This window comes from Syngnathus typhle, linkage group LG4 (assembly GCF_033458585.1).
Source record: "Syngnathus typhle isolate RoL2023-S1 ecotype Sweden linkage group LG4, RoL_Styp_1.0, whole genome shotgun sequence".
Lineage (NCBI taxonomy): Eukaryota > Metazoa > Chordata > Actinopteri > Syngnathiformes > Syngnathidae > Syngnathus > Syngnathus typhle.
In genome coordinates this window covers 9,644,403-9,662,231 of record NC_083741.1, presented here as the reverse complement: position 1 = coordinate 9,662,231, position 17,829 = coordinate 9,644,403, and the positions used below count along the sequence as shown (strand labels likewise).

Sequence of the window (17,829 nt, the reverse complement as noted above, 5' to 3'; positions counted from 1 at the left end):
TTCGAGCTGATGAATGGACCTGGAAACGTCAAATAATCGGGTCGCGGGGATCCGCAGCAGTCCTCGGAGCAACACGTCTTCGGATGTGGCAGCACAGTGACTCCTTTTCTGTGCTCCTCCAAAGCAGTGAGAAATATTCGGGATTGGATCAAATCCACTGAAGAAGAAATGAAAAGAACGGAATCCGTGTCACGTTATTGTCAGTGGCGTGTCTGTGCTCCCGGCCGCCGGACAACTCCCGAACCCCAGCAACGCCAGGAGGCAAAACAGGCAGCATTCCACGAGAAACGGGCCCGGTACGTATCTACATTAAACTGCGTGTTAAGAAGATGCAAGCCCCTTTCCGCGTTTTGCTGCGCACATCACGTAGCGCGTTTTGATTGCGCATACCTGACTCGTTTCTTAAACGGAAGGCACTCGGGAAATATTGCAGAGAAACGGCGCCACTGGTGGTTTGTGAATATCAAGAATTTCGCTACTGCTTCAAAGATGAGACAGCCATGGCAAGATGATTACCTACCAAGAGAGTGCGCGTTCTTACTAAAGAAATATTTGAACATTGTAATTTGTCTGTTAGACGTATTTATGTATAATGAAACACTGTATTAAAATAAATAAATACTGCCTTTGTCGATTTGGCTTGAAAACAAAGCCAGTGAGACCTGCATTTCAATTCAACACAAAAGGCACTGAAATGTGGGTTTTGTGTCGTTGACACAAGACTGATTTCTATCTCGAAACATAGTCTTCTTCGATAGGACGCGCACTGGGCGTGGATCCCTGTCATGTCATAAAATATAAACACATGAAACGAACTACATTTGGAAGATTTTGAAAACATAGCAAATCTCATTAATTTCAATTTGAAATGAGATATTGCGGATTGTGAAGGTTCTGTCCGTATTGCAGTAATTACAAAAAAAAAAAGCATGAATAGAAATCGTGATTCGTGACTGGGTAAGCGATGCCGGGCCATGGCCAGGTAGTGATGTTTGAAAGATTGCCATATTCTTTAAGGAGTTCCTTGAACGCAGATCTCATCTGTACATGCGTGAAATCAAATGTTTAAAAATGACAAGCGGTTTTGTATAACAGTGCATTGGTGTAATAATGCTTGTAGCTGCAGGCATTCAAGGTTTTAAGCAATGTGATAAAACGGCAGGTGCACCATTGCAAAGGTGAAAGTTTATTCAAATACAAACACAATTTCCTGACAGACGAACTGAAACATTTCTTGAGCATGTTTATTTTATATATTTATTATATTATATCTAATTATAATTCTATTACAAATAAGTAGAAAAAAATCAAACAGCTCCCTTGACATCAAATATTGTGGTTGTAGTCACGCTGCATACAAAGAAATGTGCCATGTATTTATTTTCTTACTTTTATTTATACAACCAAAGAAAAAGAAAAATCAGACCAAAGAAAAGACTCCCCCCGTATCTTGTACCCCAGATGGTACATTCCGGTCTCGTTTTCATTCTCCTCCCTTCTGCCTTCAGTGCCCTCCATCTCCCAGCGTTCTGTCATTTTCTAATGTTAAGGGCATTGTGACATCCTTGTGGTCCTGTGGTCCTTGCATCTTTTAATTATCCGAGGGATTGCTGGGAAGCGGCAGAGGAGGTACGTAATGTCCATTTTGTCTCATTAGACAGCAGCATTTATTGATACCTATTTATGTAAAACGTGTCCAATCTGCATTGACACGTTCATTTTCAGTTACTATGCATTCATGTTTGTTCAGTGGGCTCTGTATATTTCACTGATGCCCCAGTCATCACGCAGTACTTATTATTCACCTCCATCTTGTCCTCCATTTATAGGGCCTATGAGCTATGACTCAGGAAGTTTGACACATTACTGCATTGCATTGTTTTGCATTGTATTTGCATTGTTGTCTGCATTAGATTTGATCATAGTAGAACAAATGAAAATTCAGAAGACAAGAGGAGTTTAGGCTCTGCAAAGCTGCAGTAGCCTAATATTCCCATGCGCTAGTTATCTTGAAAGCTATGGTTTTGAAAAGGACAGTAGTGGCACCATTTCACATAAGGGTTATGTCATAGCTGTTTCAACCAAAATACTAACAATGTATACAGCCTCAAAATGCACCCATCCAAGTGATAGCTCTTGCAAGGTCATATATAAGGCCCTCCAATCACAGGGCTGCTAATGCAATACAGTGATTCTGAGTATAAAGGCTTGTGAGTATGTCTGTGTTTCCTCCATTTAGCAGATATCCTGTGAAGTCTGACCCCGATTTGGAAAGATTATCTTCCCTTTTTTTTCTTTAGTGAAGCAACACAGAGCTAGCAGCAGCAGCAACAGCAGCAGCATCACCGAAAAGCCCACACTTTGGTCCCGGAATCCATGGAAGCCAAGGCCAAGTCTGCTCCTGCTCCCAAAGGGCCATCAAAAGCAGAGAAAAGGGAGCCAGCAGCCCCACGTAAAGTTGAACCTGCCCCTGCAACGCCGGAACCAGAGATTCCTCCTCCCCAGGATGGGGCGGCAGAAGGTGATGCAGGTGATGGGGCTGCGGGCAGCTGCACAGACTCTCTGGAGCATCTGAAACCTTTCCTCATTGGTGGTGCTGTGATTGCAGTTGGAGCCATTTTGATTGGGGCGATGTTGCTAGCAAAGAGAAATTAAAATCCTAATATCGAAAAATTAACTCTATGTAAAATTGGTTCACAAATAATCATGGTAGATTTTGAAGATGGGGAGTTGCTCTTTTTTTTTGGCTAGCAAACATATATGTATAAAATATTACTAAGCAATGAAGCAGCTAATTTTTTTTATTGCAAACATTTTATGCATGAAATTTTAATTCACAATCTGTTAAAACTACACCATAGTGCTGAACATACGAGACGATTATTTTCTGGTTGCTTATATCTGCTTTTTATTATTTCCTCAAATGTTGACAAAAACACACAATATTTGCGTCGTATGTTCAATTTCTAAAGAGCTCCAGAAAATTGTACTCCTGGTGTGGAAAATGCAGATTCTACTATTCACTTTTCTTTTCTTTGAAAGAGCAGAGTTGTAAAAATGTTACATTATATGATCATGTGACAAAAGAGTAAGGGATTCAGAATGCTGAGGTTTATGAACAGCTTGTGGGAGAATATGACTTATATGGCAGACGAGTGTTGCAATGTTATTTCTTGAAGTAGATTGTAGAATAAGAAGAATTTTTATGTTAGAATCAAATGATGTGACAAATCAATAGCCTTTCATGTACAACACAACATCTGAAAATGTTCTGCATCTATATGTTCACCTCTTATCGTAAATACTTTATTGCAGACCAGTCACTAATGGTCCCATATCGAGTTCAGAGCCTGCAGTTGAATCAGGCTTCATTTCACTGTGCGTATTCCATCAAGAACAACTATCCAGAACAACCTTTGTGTTTTCAGTACCTTATTAATATCTAAGTATAGCTGGGGACAACTAGAGTGCTAATGTAAAGGAAGTGGATTAGTCAAGCAGTCGTCATTTCTATGTCTGCACACCCTTGCACGTGTTCCCAGCATTGTCTATTCGCACAGTAATGTCCCAGTTGAAAAACTACACACCACTTTTCTCTGGTTGCAAGTGAACATTTTCGCAACATATTAGTCATCACAAATGTTGTATGTGTGTACATTGTCGCATTCTACACCCCTAATGCATCCAAACAATACAATGCCAAAACTAGAACTAACTTCATCTGACCTTGTACAAATAAGTGTACCAAAAAAAAAAACATCCTCTTTTAATAACTTAATAACAGCAGCGTATAAATGCAATAATTCAGGTAGGATTCCTCAGTTAGCACATTATGTTGTGCTGTAGCAAGTTATTTCACATAGATGATGCGATGTAATAACACTAGTGATGGTCAAGTATGATGTTTCATAAAACGGCAATGATGTTAGAGGTGATAGAAAGTACAGTATGTATTTATGGTGACTGTAATGATGGTTATATTTTTGATATATTACTACTCTCTCCTCCAGTGTACACAAAGAATGTGGTTGTGATGCAACCTTTATTAAAGGAAGTGAACCAATGGGTATTTGTTTTCTCTGAGAGTCCAAAGATAATGCAAATTGGGAAAGGTTGTTGCTGGCTTACCTACTTTTAAGGAGAATATATTCCATGTGCCACCAATAGTCTAATTGCAAACATCACATGACCAAACCCAGAATTCAGGTGAGCCGTGCTGGTTGTTGCCTGGGGCACTTTAATGTCATTCCCAGTCAAACAACAAGTACCAATAAAAGGAAAAATATCAGTACCCCGGATTAGATAAATATGGGTGGATTTATCTGCCTAACTCATGTTCCACGAAAACAGTATTAATCTCAGTGGGTGTGCGTAGAACATTAATATAAAGAATTTCTTTTGACTTGACTTGTCCTTTAATAACTATGTAAACAAATTCTTGACACCTTTGCATAAATAACCCTTTTCTGATGTCTTTATATATGTATAAGGCTATTAAAGCAGGCCCATTTGTATGTGGAATACATATTTAAAACAACTGTTCCTGTGAATCCAATTTAAAAGAACTGTGATTTCGTAGTATTTGTCGTGAACGTTTTTGAGAATGCTTTTGCATCAACAAGGACAAATGTAAAAAAAATACTCATTTTGCCTCTACACAAATAATAATAATAATAAATAATAATTAATATTATTATTAATAATAATAATAATAATAATAATAATAATAATAATAATAATAATAATAATAATAATAATAATAATAATAATAATATACTGAATGTAACCCACAATGCATCATTCAAGGAACAGCCGCAGATGTTTTTTTATTTTTACATGAAACATGGTACCGGAAGTAATGTACGTGTATCTGATCTTACCGGAAATATTTCTGTAAAGCGAAGAACCCTACCTTCGTGCTTTTGAGCTCTTTGGTCGCTATTATACTTGGTTTGACATACTACAACTGAACCACTGAGGGTAAGTTCAAAAAGACCTTGACATTTTTTCTTCAATGTTGTTAGTAATTCGTAAACTCGTGCATGGAGTAAGCTACCAACGTTGATGCTAACATCGTGGCCAAACCATGGGGTTTTGTTGTTAGCTTAGCATGAGCCCACCAGAACCAGTCACGGACGCTATATTTAGACATTATGAGAGCTTATATGATTTTACCACCGTTAAAGTGGTCCAGCAATTGAAAATATTTACTCATAATAAATAATTGTAATACATACATTAATAACCACGACTCATTCTCACCTCCAGTCCGGTCCAATCATTAGAATCTGTCTGACAAAATATAGCCAGCCACAAGATCTCCAAAATTTGTGACAACAGAAGAACAAGTATTGAAGTAAATAAAGTAATTAAAAAACGGACATTAGAAACAGCTTTGTAGCAGTTAGAAGTACACATAAACACCACCTATGCTGGTACTATAAATAAAAGCCAATACCAAACTCTTGTCCATTTTAAATGTGTTTTGAGTTGTGTAAGGTAGAAGTTATTTTGAATGTACCTAGTGAGGTGTCCAATTTATACACGTTCCCTGTATGTTGGAATTAATGTTTTTTAATGTAATTATGTTTCTAGGTGTCTTGAAAATGATCATCCCAGTGCGGTGCTTCACATGTGGAAAGATCGTGGGTAACAAATGGGAGATGTACCTTGGCTTACTCCAGGCAGAGTACACCGAGGGGTAAGAAAAGCAAATCTAAAAGTATTTTATTTTCCTAACAAATATCGATTGCCGATAGTACATACAGCCTGCAGTCTGTCATTAACTTCATTAAATTGAACCCTTTCTTCTCACTTCCTCAGTGATGCGCTTGATGCCCTGGGGCTGAAGAGATACTGCTGTCGAAGGATGCTCCTGTCTCATGTGGATCTTATTGAGAAGTTGTTGAATTATGCCCCCTTGGAAAAGTAACTGCTACCGGCCTCCTTTAATAAGAATGTGATCTTTGGAAGGTGTCCTCTTTATTTTGATGCAAAAATGCTTTGACCACAATATTTTCTTTTTTTAAATAAAGGTGATAAATGTCACATTTCCCCTTAGTGTTGTACTGTATGTCCTGTGATAACCATCAAAGAAGACTTCGATAAAAGAAATGGAGCATCAGATTGACTTAATTACAAATATACATAGTTTGTTGTAATTTTTTTAAATTCAACTCCGACAATAATACTTTTGCCGTTTTAAAGTGTACTTCCAGAGCTCCCATATTGAGATCTTGATGGGTTAAGGGAGCAATATTGTAAAATAAATATATGTAAATTGTTATTATATACCATTTTTGCGTCGCATCTTGTATTGGCCCAAATAGTCCCCGTGGTTTATTTTAATGCATGGCAGATATGCCACATAACTTGTCTATGTCTTTAAATCTATCATTTATTTTTTCAATTATGAGGTGACCCTAGTTAGTAAGCCTGTCGGTCCCACCTGCTTCCTCATTTGACATTGAGATGTCAGATATTTCGCTGCCATCAGTATTGATGCTGAAAAACGGAGTGTCTCGGATTCACCAGACCAAGAAAATGCCGTATTGAATTGAGATGGCCGAGCCAAGATGGCATCACAGCTCATTCTCGACAAATAGGTTTGAGAGCTATTATAAGCTTACTTTAACATAGCCAGTGTAACAAAAACGGTAACATACATGTTGACTAAACAATTGGAATTCATAAATGTATCCCTAGGTATCTCCTTGGTAGACCTGAAGAAAAATCTTACAAGAGTGACAAACACATTCAGATGTTCGGGTGGATTGTTTTATATTACAAAAGACAACAATGACACTGTGTTAAATACATTTAAGTGTCTTGCACATGCAAGGATTCCTTCTAATCCGAATGACTATGCACACAGTATTTAACTTGAACAATTGAAGTCCCCGATAAGAGTAGAATGAAGAGACAATGCAAACTTCTGGAGACACATCTTTTGTCTTTTTAAAAGATTGTGTCAGAACAAAAATTGTGTCGGAAGAAAAATCTGTAACCTTCATGTATGTCAACGGGAATCTAAAAAGAAATTAGTTTACTTAAAAAAAAAAACCCCTACAAAATATGAGCTAAGTATTCCACCCCCTTCAAAATTATTTCAACATTATGCTCAAAACATGGTTTTCCTCAAAATTTGACACTCCCCATTTTTCAGATGTATGAAACTGAACTCGGGTTCTTCCATATCTTGATGCATGTGATTTTCCAAGGCACGATATCAAGACCTGACAAAACATTTCAGACACAAACCCCAAAAATGGGACAGAAGGAACTTTAGTGACAAAAGCTCTTCAAATAGTTGCTTTGACCAGGTGCTTTTTGGTCCGATATACTTGGTCAGCTGCGAGGCCCTATGCAGACAGGCAAATCACATCTGGTTAATTCTTTTGAAAAGGTGGACTTACAAATATTTCAAATGGGACCAAGAGGTAGATGGACCGGAGTTAAATTTCAAGTCAAAGCAAGTTATCAAAAAATCAGTGACATTTCAGTTTTATGATAAAAAGGAAAGATTGTTAGATTCTGCTTTTGCTTTTTTTAAGTGTTCAAATTATTTAGGTAAGAATTTAAAAAAAGAAATTTAGCATAAAGGCAAAACAAAAACATTGAAGGGGACTAAGTACTTTCTGAAAGCGATTTTTGACATTTTGCAATTTCAAGTGACATCATAACCTAAAATGAAATGCAATTGTTCTGGTGGTAAAATGATCAGTAACCACTCAAGAGTAAATGTACAGGTGGCGGGCATACCAGTCGGTCATTGTTGGTTTTGATGGCGGTCCAAGTGTTAGAGTGGCTCACGAGGATGTGCTGGGTACAATGTTACAAAGTCAGCGGTAGCGTTCTCTGTAATCTCTGTGCCTGTCCCGTGAACGGCCCCGGTCCCTTTCTCGACTCCAAGAACGTTCTCTGTGCCTTCTTGACGTTCCAGCGCCTTCCCAACGAGGCGAATCTTCTCTGTGGCGCTCTCTCTCCCGTTCTCGCTCCCGATCTCTGTCTCTGTCCCGGTCTCCAGAATTACTGCCACTCCTATAGAAAAGGTGTGATACTGAAGTATTGAGCCTGCCTTCTCATTTATATCTTCTCTACTTATATCAGTTACTTGGGTCCCCAAAAGTTGAGTACTGTTACTCGTAGCGGTCTGATAAAGAGTGATATCGAACATCCCTTATTTTTATAAATCATGTATTTTGTCTGAATTCAGCTCAATTTCCATGCATGGTATGAAGCATGCAAAAGCAAACAAACCTATAGCCACAGTTTCCCTGGATGGACACCAGGCAGTCTTTGAGGGAGGTGACGAGGGCTTGGCAGCGCTCATCCCTATACACGCTGGACTGCTTGATGATAGCAATGGCTGTCAACAGCGTTTCCATCGCCACTCTCTGGTCTCCTGTAATTGCAAACATTTGCAGTGTCCAAAAAGTGTTGATCGCAGATTGCAAAAACATGTCGCGTACACATACATAGACTAGAAAGATGCTGGGAAATCCCACACAGTTGAGTTGTCCCAGTGAGTCATCAACATTAGGGTTTAGTCCAACCTTCATACTATAGTACCCCGAGAATTCAAACTTGTTTCAAGAGGCTATTCTTTCTTTTGTAATGAAATACCGTATGGCCCAAATTTGCAGCGAAACACGATGGGATCGGGTGCACTTACCAGCTGTTGCACCTGTCACAGCCTTGGTAATGGCGCTGCTAGCCACAGCTTTATTTCTCTTCAACAATTCTTCATAATCTCTGTCACCCCTGAAATGTTTGCAATGCACAAAGAGAGATACAGTCAATCTGATCAATGAATAATGCAGATGCTAAGATATTGTTTCATAGCTATGGATATTGAATTGTGGTTGGAAAAAGACTGAAATCACACGCATCCTCACTTTTGTTGACCGTAAGCTTGACTTCTGTAGCTGTCTTGTGCTGGAGTAAAGTAAGCAGGGTTTATATGCAGACTTGGAGGCGGCTGGCTTGGTGCATTGAAAGGTGGAGGGGGGAACAGATGCGGCGGAGGGATGTTGATCGGCATCGGTGGGAAGGGAGGAGGTAGCTGGCCAGGATACAGGCTGGAATGTAGGGGAAATACATTTCCAATTGGATGTGATGGAAACGGAGTGGGTACGCTGGGAGGATTGTTATCCCATGAAACTGACGAGGACACTTGTGAATCGGCGTCCTTGGAATTACCGCGCATTGGGAAACCTGTGAATAGCACAAGAGCACTTTTGGTGAATCCATGTAACATTTGCCATGAATGTGACTCATGCGCCAAAACACTGGTCCACTTACGTTTATTAGCGACATCCTCAAACACGCTGAAGTTTTGATAAGTGGCAAAACGGCAGTCTATGCTTTCCCCATCCAGTGTACATTGGGGAATTTTCTCCAACAATATTTTTAACGAATTTTCTGAAGTCACCACCACCTTTGCATAGCTGTAGTTATGAGATGAAAATGTACATGAAGATCAAGTAGCAGTATTCAGTAGCTAACTCAGGCTTAAAGACACGTATCATGGAAAATCAACTTTTTTTTGGTTTTAAAATCATTTAAAATTTTTCAAGACTTAAAGACGCATATCATGGAAAATCGACTTTCTTTGCTTTTAAAAAATATTTTCTTGTGTATCTGGAGCATCCAGGAGTGATTTCTCCGTTTTCTATGACTTTTTTTTTCACGTAACTACAAATGTCAACCGGAAAGGGAGGTGCACATCTTGCGGCCTTGAGCGTGTGAAGTATCTCATTTGCAATTAAAGAGACCGCCCCAAAACGGCTTGCTCTGAGCCGCACCTCAGAACAAGTCGAAAAGAGGGACCCGTGATGGAATTCAGACAAAAGCATCGTTGTTCCACTTTATATAGACCACAACTAAATGAGTAAAACGTAAAACAGTAGAATTTATTACAGTGAAAACGGATGGATGAATGGATATTTAGGCTTTAACATACTTGAAGAAATGGAAAAGTCACTTACCCTCTTGATTGGCCATTTGCTTTATTTTCGGCAAATTTGATTTCATCAATATCCCTCACCCCTAATTTATGGGTCATAAGCAGCAGATCCTTGTCAGATGTCCACTAAATGGTAATGGGTATAAGGGAAGAAGGACCGGTTACTTTACAGTAGATAGTTTGCATGACCAATTTATGCAGAGATGAAAGAAATTACAAAGTGTTTATTTACTTTTTCATCCTACTCTAATAACCCCCAAATAGCCAATGAAAATGCTTAGATGTGTTTAAGTGTTTATATACGTACTTTTTCATGCCGCTCTAATAACCCCCCAGACAGCCGATGAAATTCATGTACTAAGACTAACTACTCATCATAATTAATGTACAGAAGGCTACTGCAGTGATTCCCAACCTTTATTAAGCCAAGGCGCACATTTTGAGTTCGGAAAAAGCTCATGGCATATCAACAAAACAAAAAACGTCACGCAAGAGGATACACATATTGCTTTTACACTTGTAGTTTCTGGCAGCTAATCGAAGATTATTTTTTAAACAGAAGATCACTTGTCACTTTTAGTCTCTGGCATAGACAGATGACGAATGTATATTATTTATTAGGAAAAAAAAAGCCGTTTTGGAACCAATTAAGTAGTTTTTGTTGAGCTCTCAGCCTTTCTCCGCACACTAATGTGCGCCGGCACACTGGTTGACAATGACTGTATGATGTAAAACTTACCCAAGAGAAATTCCCAATATACAGTGAGAATTTCCGTGCCTGGTTTGATTCCTTTTCCTCTGCTTTCACTGTGGTGACATTATCCTTTACTTTAGATGCTGTTACACTGCCAGCATCTGAGTTCAAAGTGGTTTTCTTGTCTTGATCCATTGAGCTCGAAAGTACAGCATCATCAAAAAGGTCATTTGCCTCATCTAGTCTGTCCAAATCCTGTGGTGAGATTAAACAAATCAGATCATTTCCATTTCACCGTGTGCAGGGTATCAACAACAACAACAAAGGACTACTTTGCAATATTTGTACTCCACGGTAATGGTCAGGTTAGGAGGAAATGCTTGCAGGGTGAGTTCTAAACAATTAATTAAAGAAACACTTGAGGCAATGTACAAGAACTTTGCTCTCTTTCCAAACATGCGGATATGAAGTGACCGTACAAGACAGGAGAAACAAACTTCAATTAAAAATAATTTTTGACACAAAGAAAAGTCCATTGTCGGTGCTGTGGTCAGTGCTTTCGCAATGAAGCAAGACAAGACTCACCTCGTCGTTAGGCTTCGGGTCACCATACAACTGTGCTGTTGCCGTTTTGGATTCACTCGGTCCGGCTGCAGCCATCACGAGGGCCAGAGATCATTCAAAGATGACAATGACGGTGATGATGGTTCTATTTTTGTTTTTCCAGATGGGTAGTTTTGAAATGCACATTTACACAAAGTGCATCATTACCGAAAAGCGAAAAATCATGCAGGGTTAGATTTATACTTTTGTTGACGTCGGACATTAGCTAACGCTAGCAAACGTCGGGACCGGATAAATTACAACGAATGTGGATTAGTGAATAAACGTAGCACGATAGAACGATGCCTGGTAAAATAAAGTTTAATGAAAACAGTGCACACGTCTTCCCACAGATTATTTCGTTGATACAATTTCGCATTGGGCCATTGACACTGGTGTTGCTAACGTACCTGCTTGCTCACGTGTATCTGCTAAATGTTACCGGTTAGCAACATATACTACATTGGTTCCTACTCCTTCATCGGCTGTGAAGGAAGGGACAAGAATAATAAGATGTACACGTTTGAATGGATCTGATTACAAACGTAAATGTATAATAGTAGCTTTTTTCCTTGTTTGGCTGACTTTGTAATGAAAACTTTGCCTAAGACAAACGCAACTGTTATACCAGCGACATCGCGTCACGTGTCTAGCGTGGGCCAATCACATCGTGTGTGACGTAAAGGGGCGTTTATTGTTTCTGACGTTACGCGACAAGTCTGCAGAGGTTACCGTCGCCAGTCAAGTAAAATGTTCTCCTCGATCATTGCGAAAAGAGTGAGTTTTATTTCAAGTAATTCTGTTTTGTGGTCTGTTAATGACAACTTTGAATCGATGTACTTTACTTGTATTTAATTGAGGCGAGCACGCGACATTATGCAACTCTCCTTCGTTGCGTTCTGTCATTGGCAACTTGTAATTCAATGTCTGGTTTCCCTCCACCCCCTGGTATATGTAATAATACGACAAAGGGTTGAAAGAAGACAGGACTCCCACATTTAATATTGCATCTCTGTTTTTTCTCCATTTGGTTATTGTCACTATGATGTGTGTTGGTCCATTTAGATACGATATGCTGCATGACGCTATGTTGACTGACAGACCACCCCCTTGCAAAAATAATCACCTACCAGAGCCTTAGACCAGCTCTCGGCTGGCGAATATGGATGTACTGTTTGAACAATGAGGCACAGGTTAGCATGTCCGCCTCACAGTTCTGAGCTACAGAGTTCGATTCAGGCTGGCAGTGTGGATTTTGTAAGTTTAGCCCGGCCAGTGTCTGTGTGGATACTCTGAGTACTCCAGTCTCCTCCCACATTACAAAAACATGCATGGTAGGCCACACAGGTGGAAAAAAAAATCAGTTCTATGTCAGAATTTTTTTTGAAAATATTCTCAACCACTCTAGATAGCCAAATTCAATTTATTTTAAAAAAGAACATGATTGTAGGACAGTAAAATATTTCTGATAAGTTCAAAATATAATTTATCTGACTTATGTTTGTGGTTTCTCATCAGCTGGTGCCAGGGATCTGCCAGACAGCATGGAGACCTGTGGTCACTGGCCTAGTACCGACCCGTTGTTACCGTGGCGATGCACCGGATGATGCTAGGACTGACCTGATTGAGATCCCCTTGCCCCCTTGGGAGGAAAAGGCCGGCGAGCCCATTGACATCAAGAGACGTCGCCTTCTCTATGAGAGCCGTAAAAGGGGCATGTTGGAGAACTGCATATTGCTCAGGTTAGTAAGCAAACGACAAAGGTCAATTCAAATGTAGCATTGTTGTAAAGGTACTTCAATCTTCAAATGTTGCTGATGTCTTCAAGTATTAAAATCCTTTGGTACTGGTAACATGTTTAAAGTTACTACATACGTATTTTCACTTTAAACGATTTTCTGTTCCCCTTGTAGCATCTTTGCCAAGCGATACCTGAATACGATGAGTGAGACCCAGCTGCAGCAGTATGACAGACTCATTAATGAGCCAAGCAATGACTGGGACATCTACTATTGGGCAACAGGTGAATGAAGCATTTCATTGCTGTATTTTTAAAATAACTGCTTTCTATTTGTTTTGTAAAAAAGAATGTGTCGACAGTTTTTCTGAAATTTAAATGATACTCTTAGAGGGTGATTGGGTAGTGAAACGATTGTAGGCAATCTCCATTCATCTGTCCATTTTTCACATTATTGTTATTGGTGAGCTGTAATTTATGCTCTGACCCAATTGTTTTTTTTTAATACTGTATTGTAAAATGAATGGATTCACTTCCTGTTTTGCTTACAGAGGCTCAGCCCACACCAGACATTTACCAAGGAGAGATCATGGATATGCTAAAGGAGTTCACAAAGAATCGCAATCAGGAGCAGCGTTTGGATGCCCCCAGCTTGGAATACCTGGAAAAAGAAGGCCAATGATGATCATTCGCCTTTTAACAAACTCTTTTATTTGAGTGCTGAATGAAACCATGGTAATAACATACTGTGGAAGACTTCCGAGTGGACTACTGTACAGTCGGTTGCCTCCAAATGTTTTGTGGGTTACAATGCAATGATAACATTTATTCTTGATATTCCCACATGTCCCCCCAATACACTATCCAACGCTTATAAGAGGTGCCCTGAAGACCTAATATTATGTGTGATACAATTAGTTTTTAGTTTTATTTGCATGTTATTTTATAAACGTTGATCTTTTCTGGGTACTCTCATCACCATTTTCCAGTGGCCAGAGGTTTGGTTATTACTTTAGTGTTATGCATATCCACATTCAAGGCCGGAAATAACAAGGAGTGGAATAAATCACTTTTTGTAATCATTAGACCATTTCTTGCCAGAATTTTTGTCTCATTGTTTTGCATTTGAGAGGCTTCTTCATGTAAATAAAGTGACAGGTACCAACTGTAGCGTCTAATGTGAAGAGTTGTGAAATAAATATCTTATGTAGATGAACTGGAGGGTTGTCAAATTTGTTTACATCATATGCCACATTATGATTATGGTGGTGATTCGATAAATGTTAAACCTCATATGAGGTGGGTAAATTGCACCATTTCAGTATGTGCAGAGCTTTTCATCATTGATGATATATAATTGGTGTAGCTCAATTTTTATAAAATCATGTATTTCAAGAGGTTAAGTAAAAATAAACTGATAATATGACTGTACTTCCCCTTTTGAAAAAATAGTTATTTGTAATTTATGGTGGAAAAAAATGTAAGGAGACTTTATATCCTCTACCTTCGTTATAAGTTCACAGTTAGTTTCACATTTTCTGCGTCAACGGAACAAAATGATAGAAAAAATGGCACATTTGATGACAATTCAAAATGACCCATTAACTCCATTTTTTTCTAAATTTATGTCCAGCAGATGGCGACAAGGTATGATCGAATACAACCATTGAGGGTGTGATGTAAATGTCTCCAGTACCGTACTTTAAGTCAATAATGGCACATATTGAAATCACATCCATCTACCATAATGTGAACCTGTCTAAATCATCCACAGCACCCATGATTTATTTGGATGAAAGTCTTCCAAGTTATCACGGGTGTTATAGTGCTCATATGGGTCATTATGAGGCACTCTGGATTTCAGCGAGCAAGCCAACCTTTTTTATCGCATCTTAAGCACCACTGAAATTGGCTTTCCTTTTAAAGCTCATAAATGTTAGCTCTGAGGCATTTACTGTAAATATGGCTCCATACTCACGTCCCTTAGAATTTGCAAACCTCAACTGCAGAATGGAGGAGAAAAGCCCTCTGGCCAGATGTGGCCAGATTATTAAATTAGATCCAGTTTGCTTGAGCATGCTCGTGAAATTATGATGTATACATAAGTCAGACAAGTAAGACATTTAATAATACACAAAAAGAACAGCACGTACCAAGCACAATTTTTGTGACCAATGTCTTAAAAGATGTTGGAATATTTATTCTGCTGGGTATATTTAATAGCAAAGAGCCCTCTGTGTGTGAGATTTGAAAAAATATCTGTTCTTTTTTTGTTGATAGTGCAACTTCCTGTAAGAGGTACTACGGTATGTGTGGGGGTGCATTTATAATCATAAATGTTCAATATGTTAGGTCACAAGAAGGGTAAAATGTTTGAGAGTTTGTATTACAGCCCTATTTTCAATTTTTTGTGAGTTGGTATTTTCTTGTTGTCCAGTGTCTTTTGGGATTTTAATTTCACACTATGCTCAACCCTTTGCAGTGGTGTGCCAAAGCTGTTTGTGGACTGAAAAAAATCAAACGTTTGCTCATTTTGGGCAGACAGAACCGATAAATCCCCTGAAACATTGAAGTTGGTGTTTGTGGGCAGCACCACAATTTCCTTACCGATCCCGTCCAAAATAAATTAGGGGCTGATAGTACTTTAAATCACCCATACAAAACAGTATTGCAATACATGGTTCTGAATGCTATTGACCTCTGGCGCTGATCCAGAACTGAAGCGTATTAACTTGAAAAGTGTTTCTAATATTCTTGTTACCTAATTTACTGTTATTTGTATCATCCTAGGTATGAATATTTCATGATCAAGCTGCAAAACACAAATTGCTGTTTGCTGGGGGAAGCCACTTCACGTTCAAATGTCCTTGAGTCATGCAATGCCCTTCACGCTGACATCTCATCATGAATGTCAGACTCTATGACATACAGATTATCTATCTTGTCTTAGCCGTCATATATATTTCTTTGCCATATGTGGGCATTCCGGTCCTTCCACAGTCCAAAACCTTGAATATGAATATAGAATATGTGGCTGAATGCATAGTGACATGTTTGTGATTAAGGGGTATACAAATAAAACTGACTTGACACAACACAAGGTTACTGTTCTTCTTAAATGAGTAAATGGTCTTGCTTTAAATGCAGTATAATTCTATTTTTTGTGTGCAGAATAATTATGTTGGTAATTCTTGGGGAACTAGCTCATTGGTGTCTTCATTGTGAAGGAATAAACCCGTGCTACTTGTGGAGCTCTGAGATTTGTTTGGAGTATGCATTCATGCTTTTCCTACGCACACCCACTGTAGCTATCTGTGGCCCAGCATTGCTGTCATCCTCCACCGCTGCTTCCTGTGTCGTGACAGCTCCGCGTTTGATCCTCAGCTGTGTCGCCACCCTCTGCTCGCTGGGAATTTCAATACCTCATTCTCCTGCTCCCTTTATCCGTCCACCTCCCGCATCCCCAGCATTCAGCTTGCCTGCCCATGTATGCAGGAGAAGAACTGCTCACTGGTGTGCCACTTCACTTTTGTGGATGGATGCAATGGCTGAACGCTCATCCAGCTCCTTCACAACAATACACTGTGGTGCTTTTTAAGGAAAGTGTGAATGGAACAGAGAAAAGAGTGTTACAGTTGCTTATTTTAAACATAATAAAATAATCACAATGCATAAAAAAATAACATGAAACAGAAAGAGCAGTGCTGGGTATAGATTTCTGACAGTGTCAACTAATATTGGGGCTTAACTTTCCATGGCTATGAAATGATTTAAGATTGTCTTATTTCATTGGCACATTGCTTTTACAACCGTATTTTCCGCACTATAAGGCGCACCGGATTATAAGGCGCACCTTCAATGAATGGCCCATTTTAAAACTTTGTCTATATATAAGGCGCACCGGATTATAAAGCGCATAGAATAAATAACTCAACGTTGCTCAAACGCTAATGCAATCACAATATAGTAACACTCGAAATAGTGAAAACAATAACAATATATCAATAACTCAACGTTGCTCAAACGTTAATATCACATAACACACAAAATAAACACGTAAAGCTCACTTTAATAAATTAGTCCTCATCCACGAATCAATATTGGTCCATATAAAAGGCGCACTGAAGGCTTTTGAGAAAATTGGAGGTTTTTAGGTGCGGAAAATAGTGTGGAAAATACGGTAATTTGTAGTCACTTAATAAGACCAATGAATTGCTCAAATATACAGTAGACTGAATCAAGAAAGCATTATTTCGGCAAAACTACTCAAGAATTCTTCCAGGGGACTCTGTGAATGTGATATTTTTATCTTACCTACTTGATGTATACGCTGGAGGAAATGATGGATTTAAAAACAATATGGGATGTTTATGCATGTACACGTTTATCTCTTATATACACTGTACAATTTCAAAAATGAAACAAAAGATCAGTATTTCACATTGTGCACCTTACAGATGTGTAACAATAAAACACGGGCCAAAGACAGATAGATCTACCCAATTAATACCACCCATACTGGACATTTCATTGTACAAACAAATACAGCGTGTACATTAGATGTTGCTGGATCACCTCTTTTTGATTTGTGTCTAAGTAAGGCGATTTCTACCTCATTCTGTCATGGATGGACTATACCACGCCCTGACAATTCATAGCTGCATTAATGAAGGTGACTTGTCGTATGCCTTTGGAATGTTATTCCGTCATCACTATCATAAATAATGTCTTGTTCATCGGCCATGGCCATCAGCACAAACAACATTTCAGGTTATTTTGGGATGAGGTGACGCGGAACCTCTCGGGATGCAGAGAGGTGGTGACTAT

At 38.9% G+C, this 17,829-nt stretch overlaps 3 protein-coding genes and 1 long non-coding RNA gene across 6 annotated transcripts; 3 read left to right on the top strand and 1 right to left on the bottom strand.

Annotated features, from left to right (window-relative positions):
- The first annotated feature begins 154 nt into the window (after positions 1 to 154).
- On the top strand, positions 155 to 4,055 carry LOC133153256 (uncharacterized). Its single transcript, XR_009714282.1, has 3 exons — positions 155 to 296; positions 1,509 to 1,629; positions 2,301 to 4,055. It is a non-coding gene; the product is annotated as an uncharacterized LOC133153256 (long non-coding RNA).
- A 787-nt stretch (positions 4,056 to 4,842) lies between these two features.
- Positions 4,843 to 6,048, top strand: polr2l (RNA polymerase II, I and III subunit L). Its single transcript, XM_061276598.1, has 3 exons — positions 4,843 to 4,980; positions 5,596 to 5,701; positions 5,824 to 6,048. The coding sequence occupies exons 2-3, from the start codon at positions 5,607 to 5,609 to the stop codon at positions 5,930 to 5,932; spliced, it is 204 nt and encodes a 67-aa protein (XP_061132582.1). The 5' UTR covers positions 4,843 to 4,980; positions 5,596 to 5,606; the 3' UTR covers positions 5,933 to 6,048.
- A 715-nt stretch (positions 6,049 to 6,763) lies between these two features.
- On the bottom strand, positions 6,764 to 11,387 carry LOC133152738 (cleavage and polyadenylation specificity factor subunit 7-like). 2 transcript variants are annotated; one of them, XR_009714187.1, is made up of 9 exons: positions 11,247 to 11,387; positions 10,707 to 10,916; positions 9,990 to 10,093; positions 9,304 to 9,449; positions 8,898 to 9,216; positions 8,675 to 8,763; positions 8,260 to 8,404; positions 7,762 to 8,040; positions 6,764 to 7,361 (listed from the first exon to the last, which is right to left on the bottom strand). XR_009714187.1 is itself a non-coding variant. In XM_061276595.1 (8 exons), the coding sequence occupies exons 1-8, from the start codon at positions 11,319 to 11,321 to the stop codon at positions 7,842 to 7,844; spliced, it is 1,287 nt and encodes a 428-aa protein (XP_061132579.1). In that variant the 5' UTR covers positions 11,322 to 11,387; the 3' UTR covers positions 6,764 to 7,841. The 2 variants fall into 2 exon arrangements, 1 of the variants encoding a protein (XP_061132579.1); XM_061276595.1 differs by having other exon boundaries at positions 6,764 to 8,040.
- On the top strand, positions 11,219 to 14,218 carry sdhaf2 (succinate dehydrogenase complex assembly factor 2). Of its 2 annotated transcripts, none has more exons than XM_061276597.1 (4): positions 11,219 to 11,358; positions 12,783 to 13,006; positions 13,178 to 13,287; positions 13,554 to 14,218. In XM_061276597.1, exons 1-4 carry the CDS (start codon positions 11,347 to 11,349, stop codon positions 13,682 to 13,684), a joined length of 477 nt encoding a protein of 158 aa, XP_061132581.1. In that variant the 5' UTR covers positions 11,219 to 11,346; the 3' UTR covers positions 13,685 to 14,218. The 2 variants fall into 2 exon arrangements, with proteins under 2 accessions (XP_061132581.1, XP_061132580.1); XM_061276596.1 differs by lacking the exon at positions 11,219 to 11,358 and adding an exon at positions 11,904 to 12,041.
- The last annotated feature ends 3,611 nt before the right edge of the window (positions 14,219 to 17,829 follow it).

What these genes read in the sequence shown, in the direction of transcription:
- polr2l (XM_061276598.1), top strand. Translation starts at nt 5,607, where the DNA reads ATGATCATCCCAGTGCGGTGCTTCACATGTGGAAAGATCGTGGGTAAC. An exon ending in CAGGCAGAGTACACCGAGGG is followed by an intron (nt 5,702 to 5,823) that starts GTAAGAAAAGCA and finishes TCACTTCCTCAG; the next exon opens with TGATGCGCTTGATGCCCTGG.
- LOC133152738 (XM_061276595.1), bottom strand. Translation starts at nt 11,321, where the DNA reads ATGGCTGCAGCCGGACCGAGTGAATCCAAAACGGCAACAGCACAGTTG. An exon ending in ATATTGGGAATTTCTCTTGG is followed by an intron (nt 10,094 to 10,706) that starts GTAAGTTTTACA and finishes ATTACCATTTAG; the next exon opens with TGGACATCTGACAAGGATCT. An exon ending in GCAAATGGCCAATCAAGAGG is followed by an intron (nt 9,450 to 9,989) that starts GTAAGTGACTTT and finishes TCATAACTACAG; the next exon opens with CTATGCAAAGGTGGTGGTGA.
- sdhaf2 (XM_061276596.1), top strand. Translation starts at nt 12,015, where the DNA reads ATGTTCTCCTCGATCATTGCGAAAAGA. An exon ending in CCTCGATCATTGCGAAAAGA is followed by an intron (nt 12,042 to 12,782) that starts GTGAGTTTTATT and finishes GTTTCTCATCAG; the next exon opens with CTGGTGCCAGGGATCTGCCA. An exon ending in GAGAACTGCATATTGCTCAG is followed by an intron (nt 13,007 to 13,177) that starts GTTAGTAAGCAA and finishes TTCCCCTTGTAG; the next exon opens with CATCTTTGCCAAGCGATACC.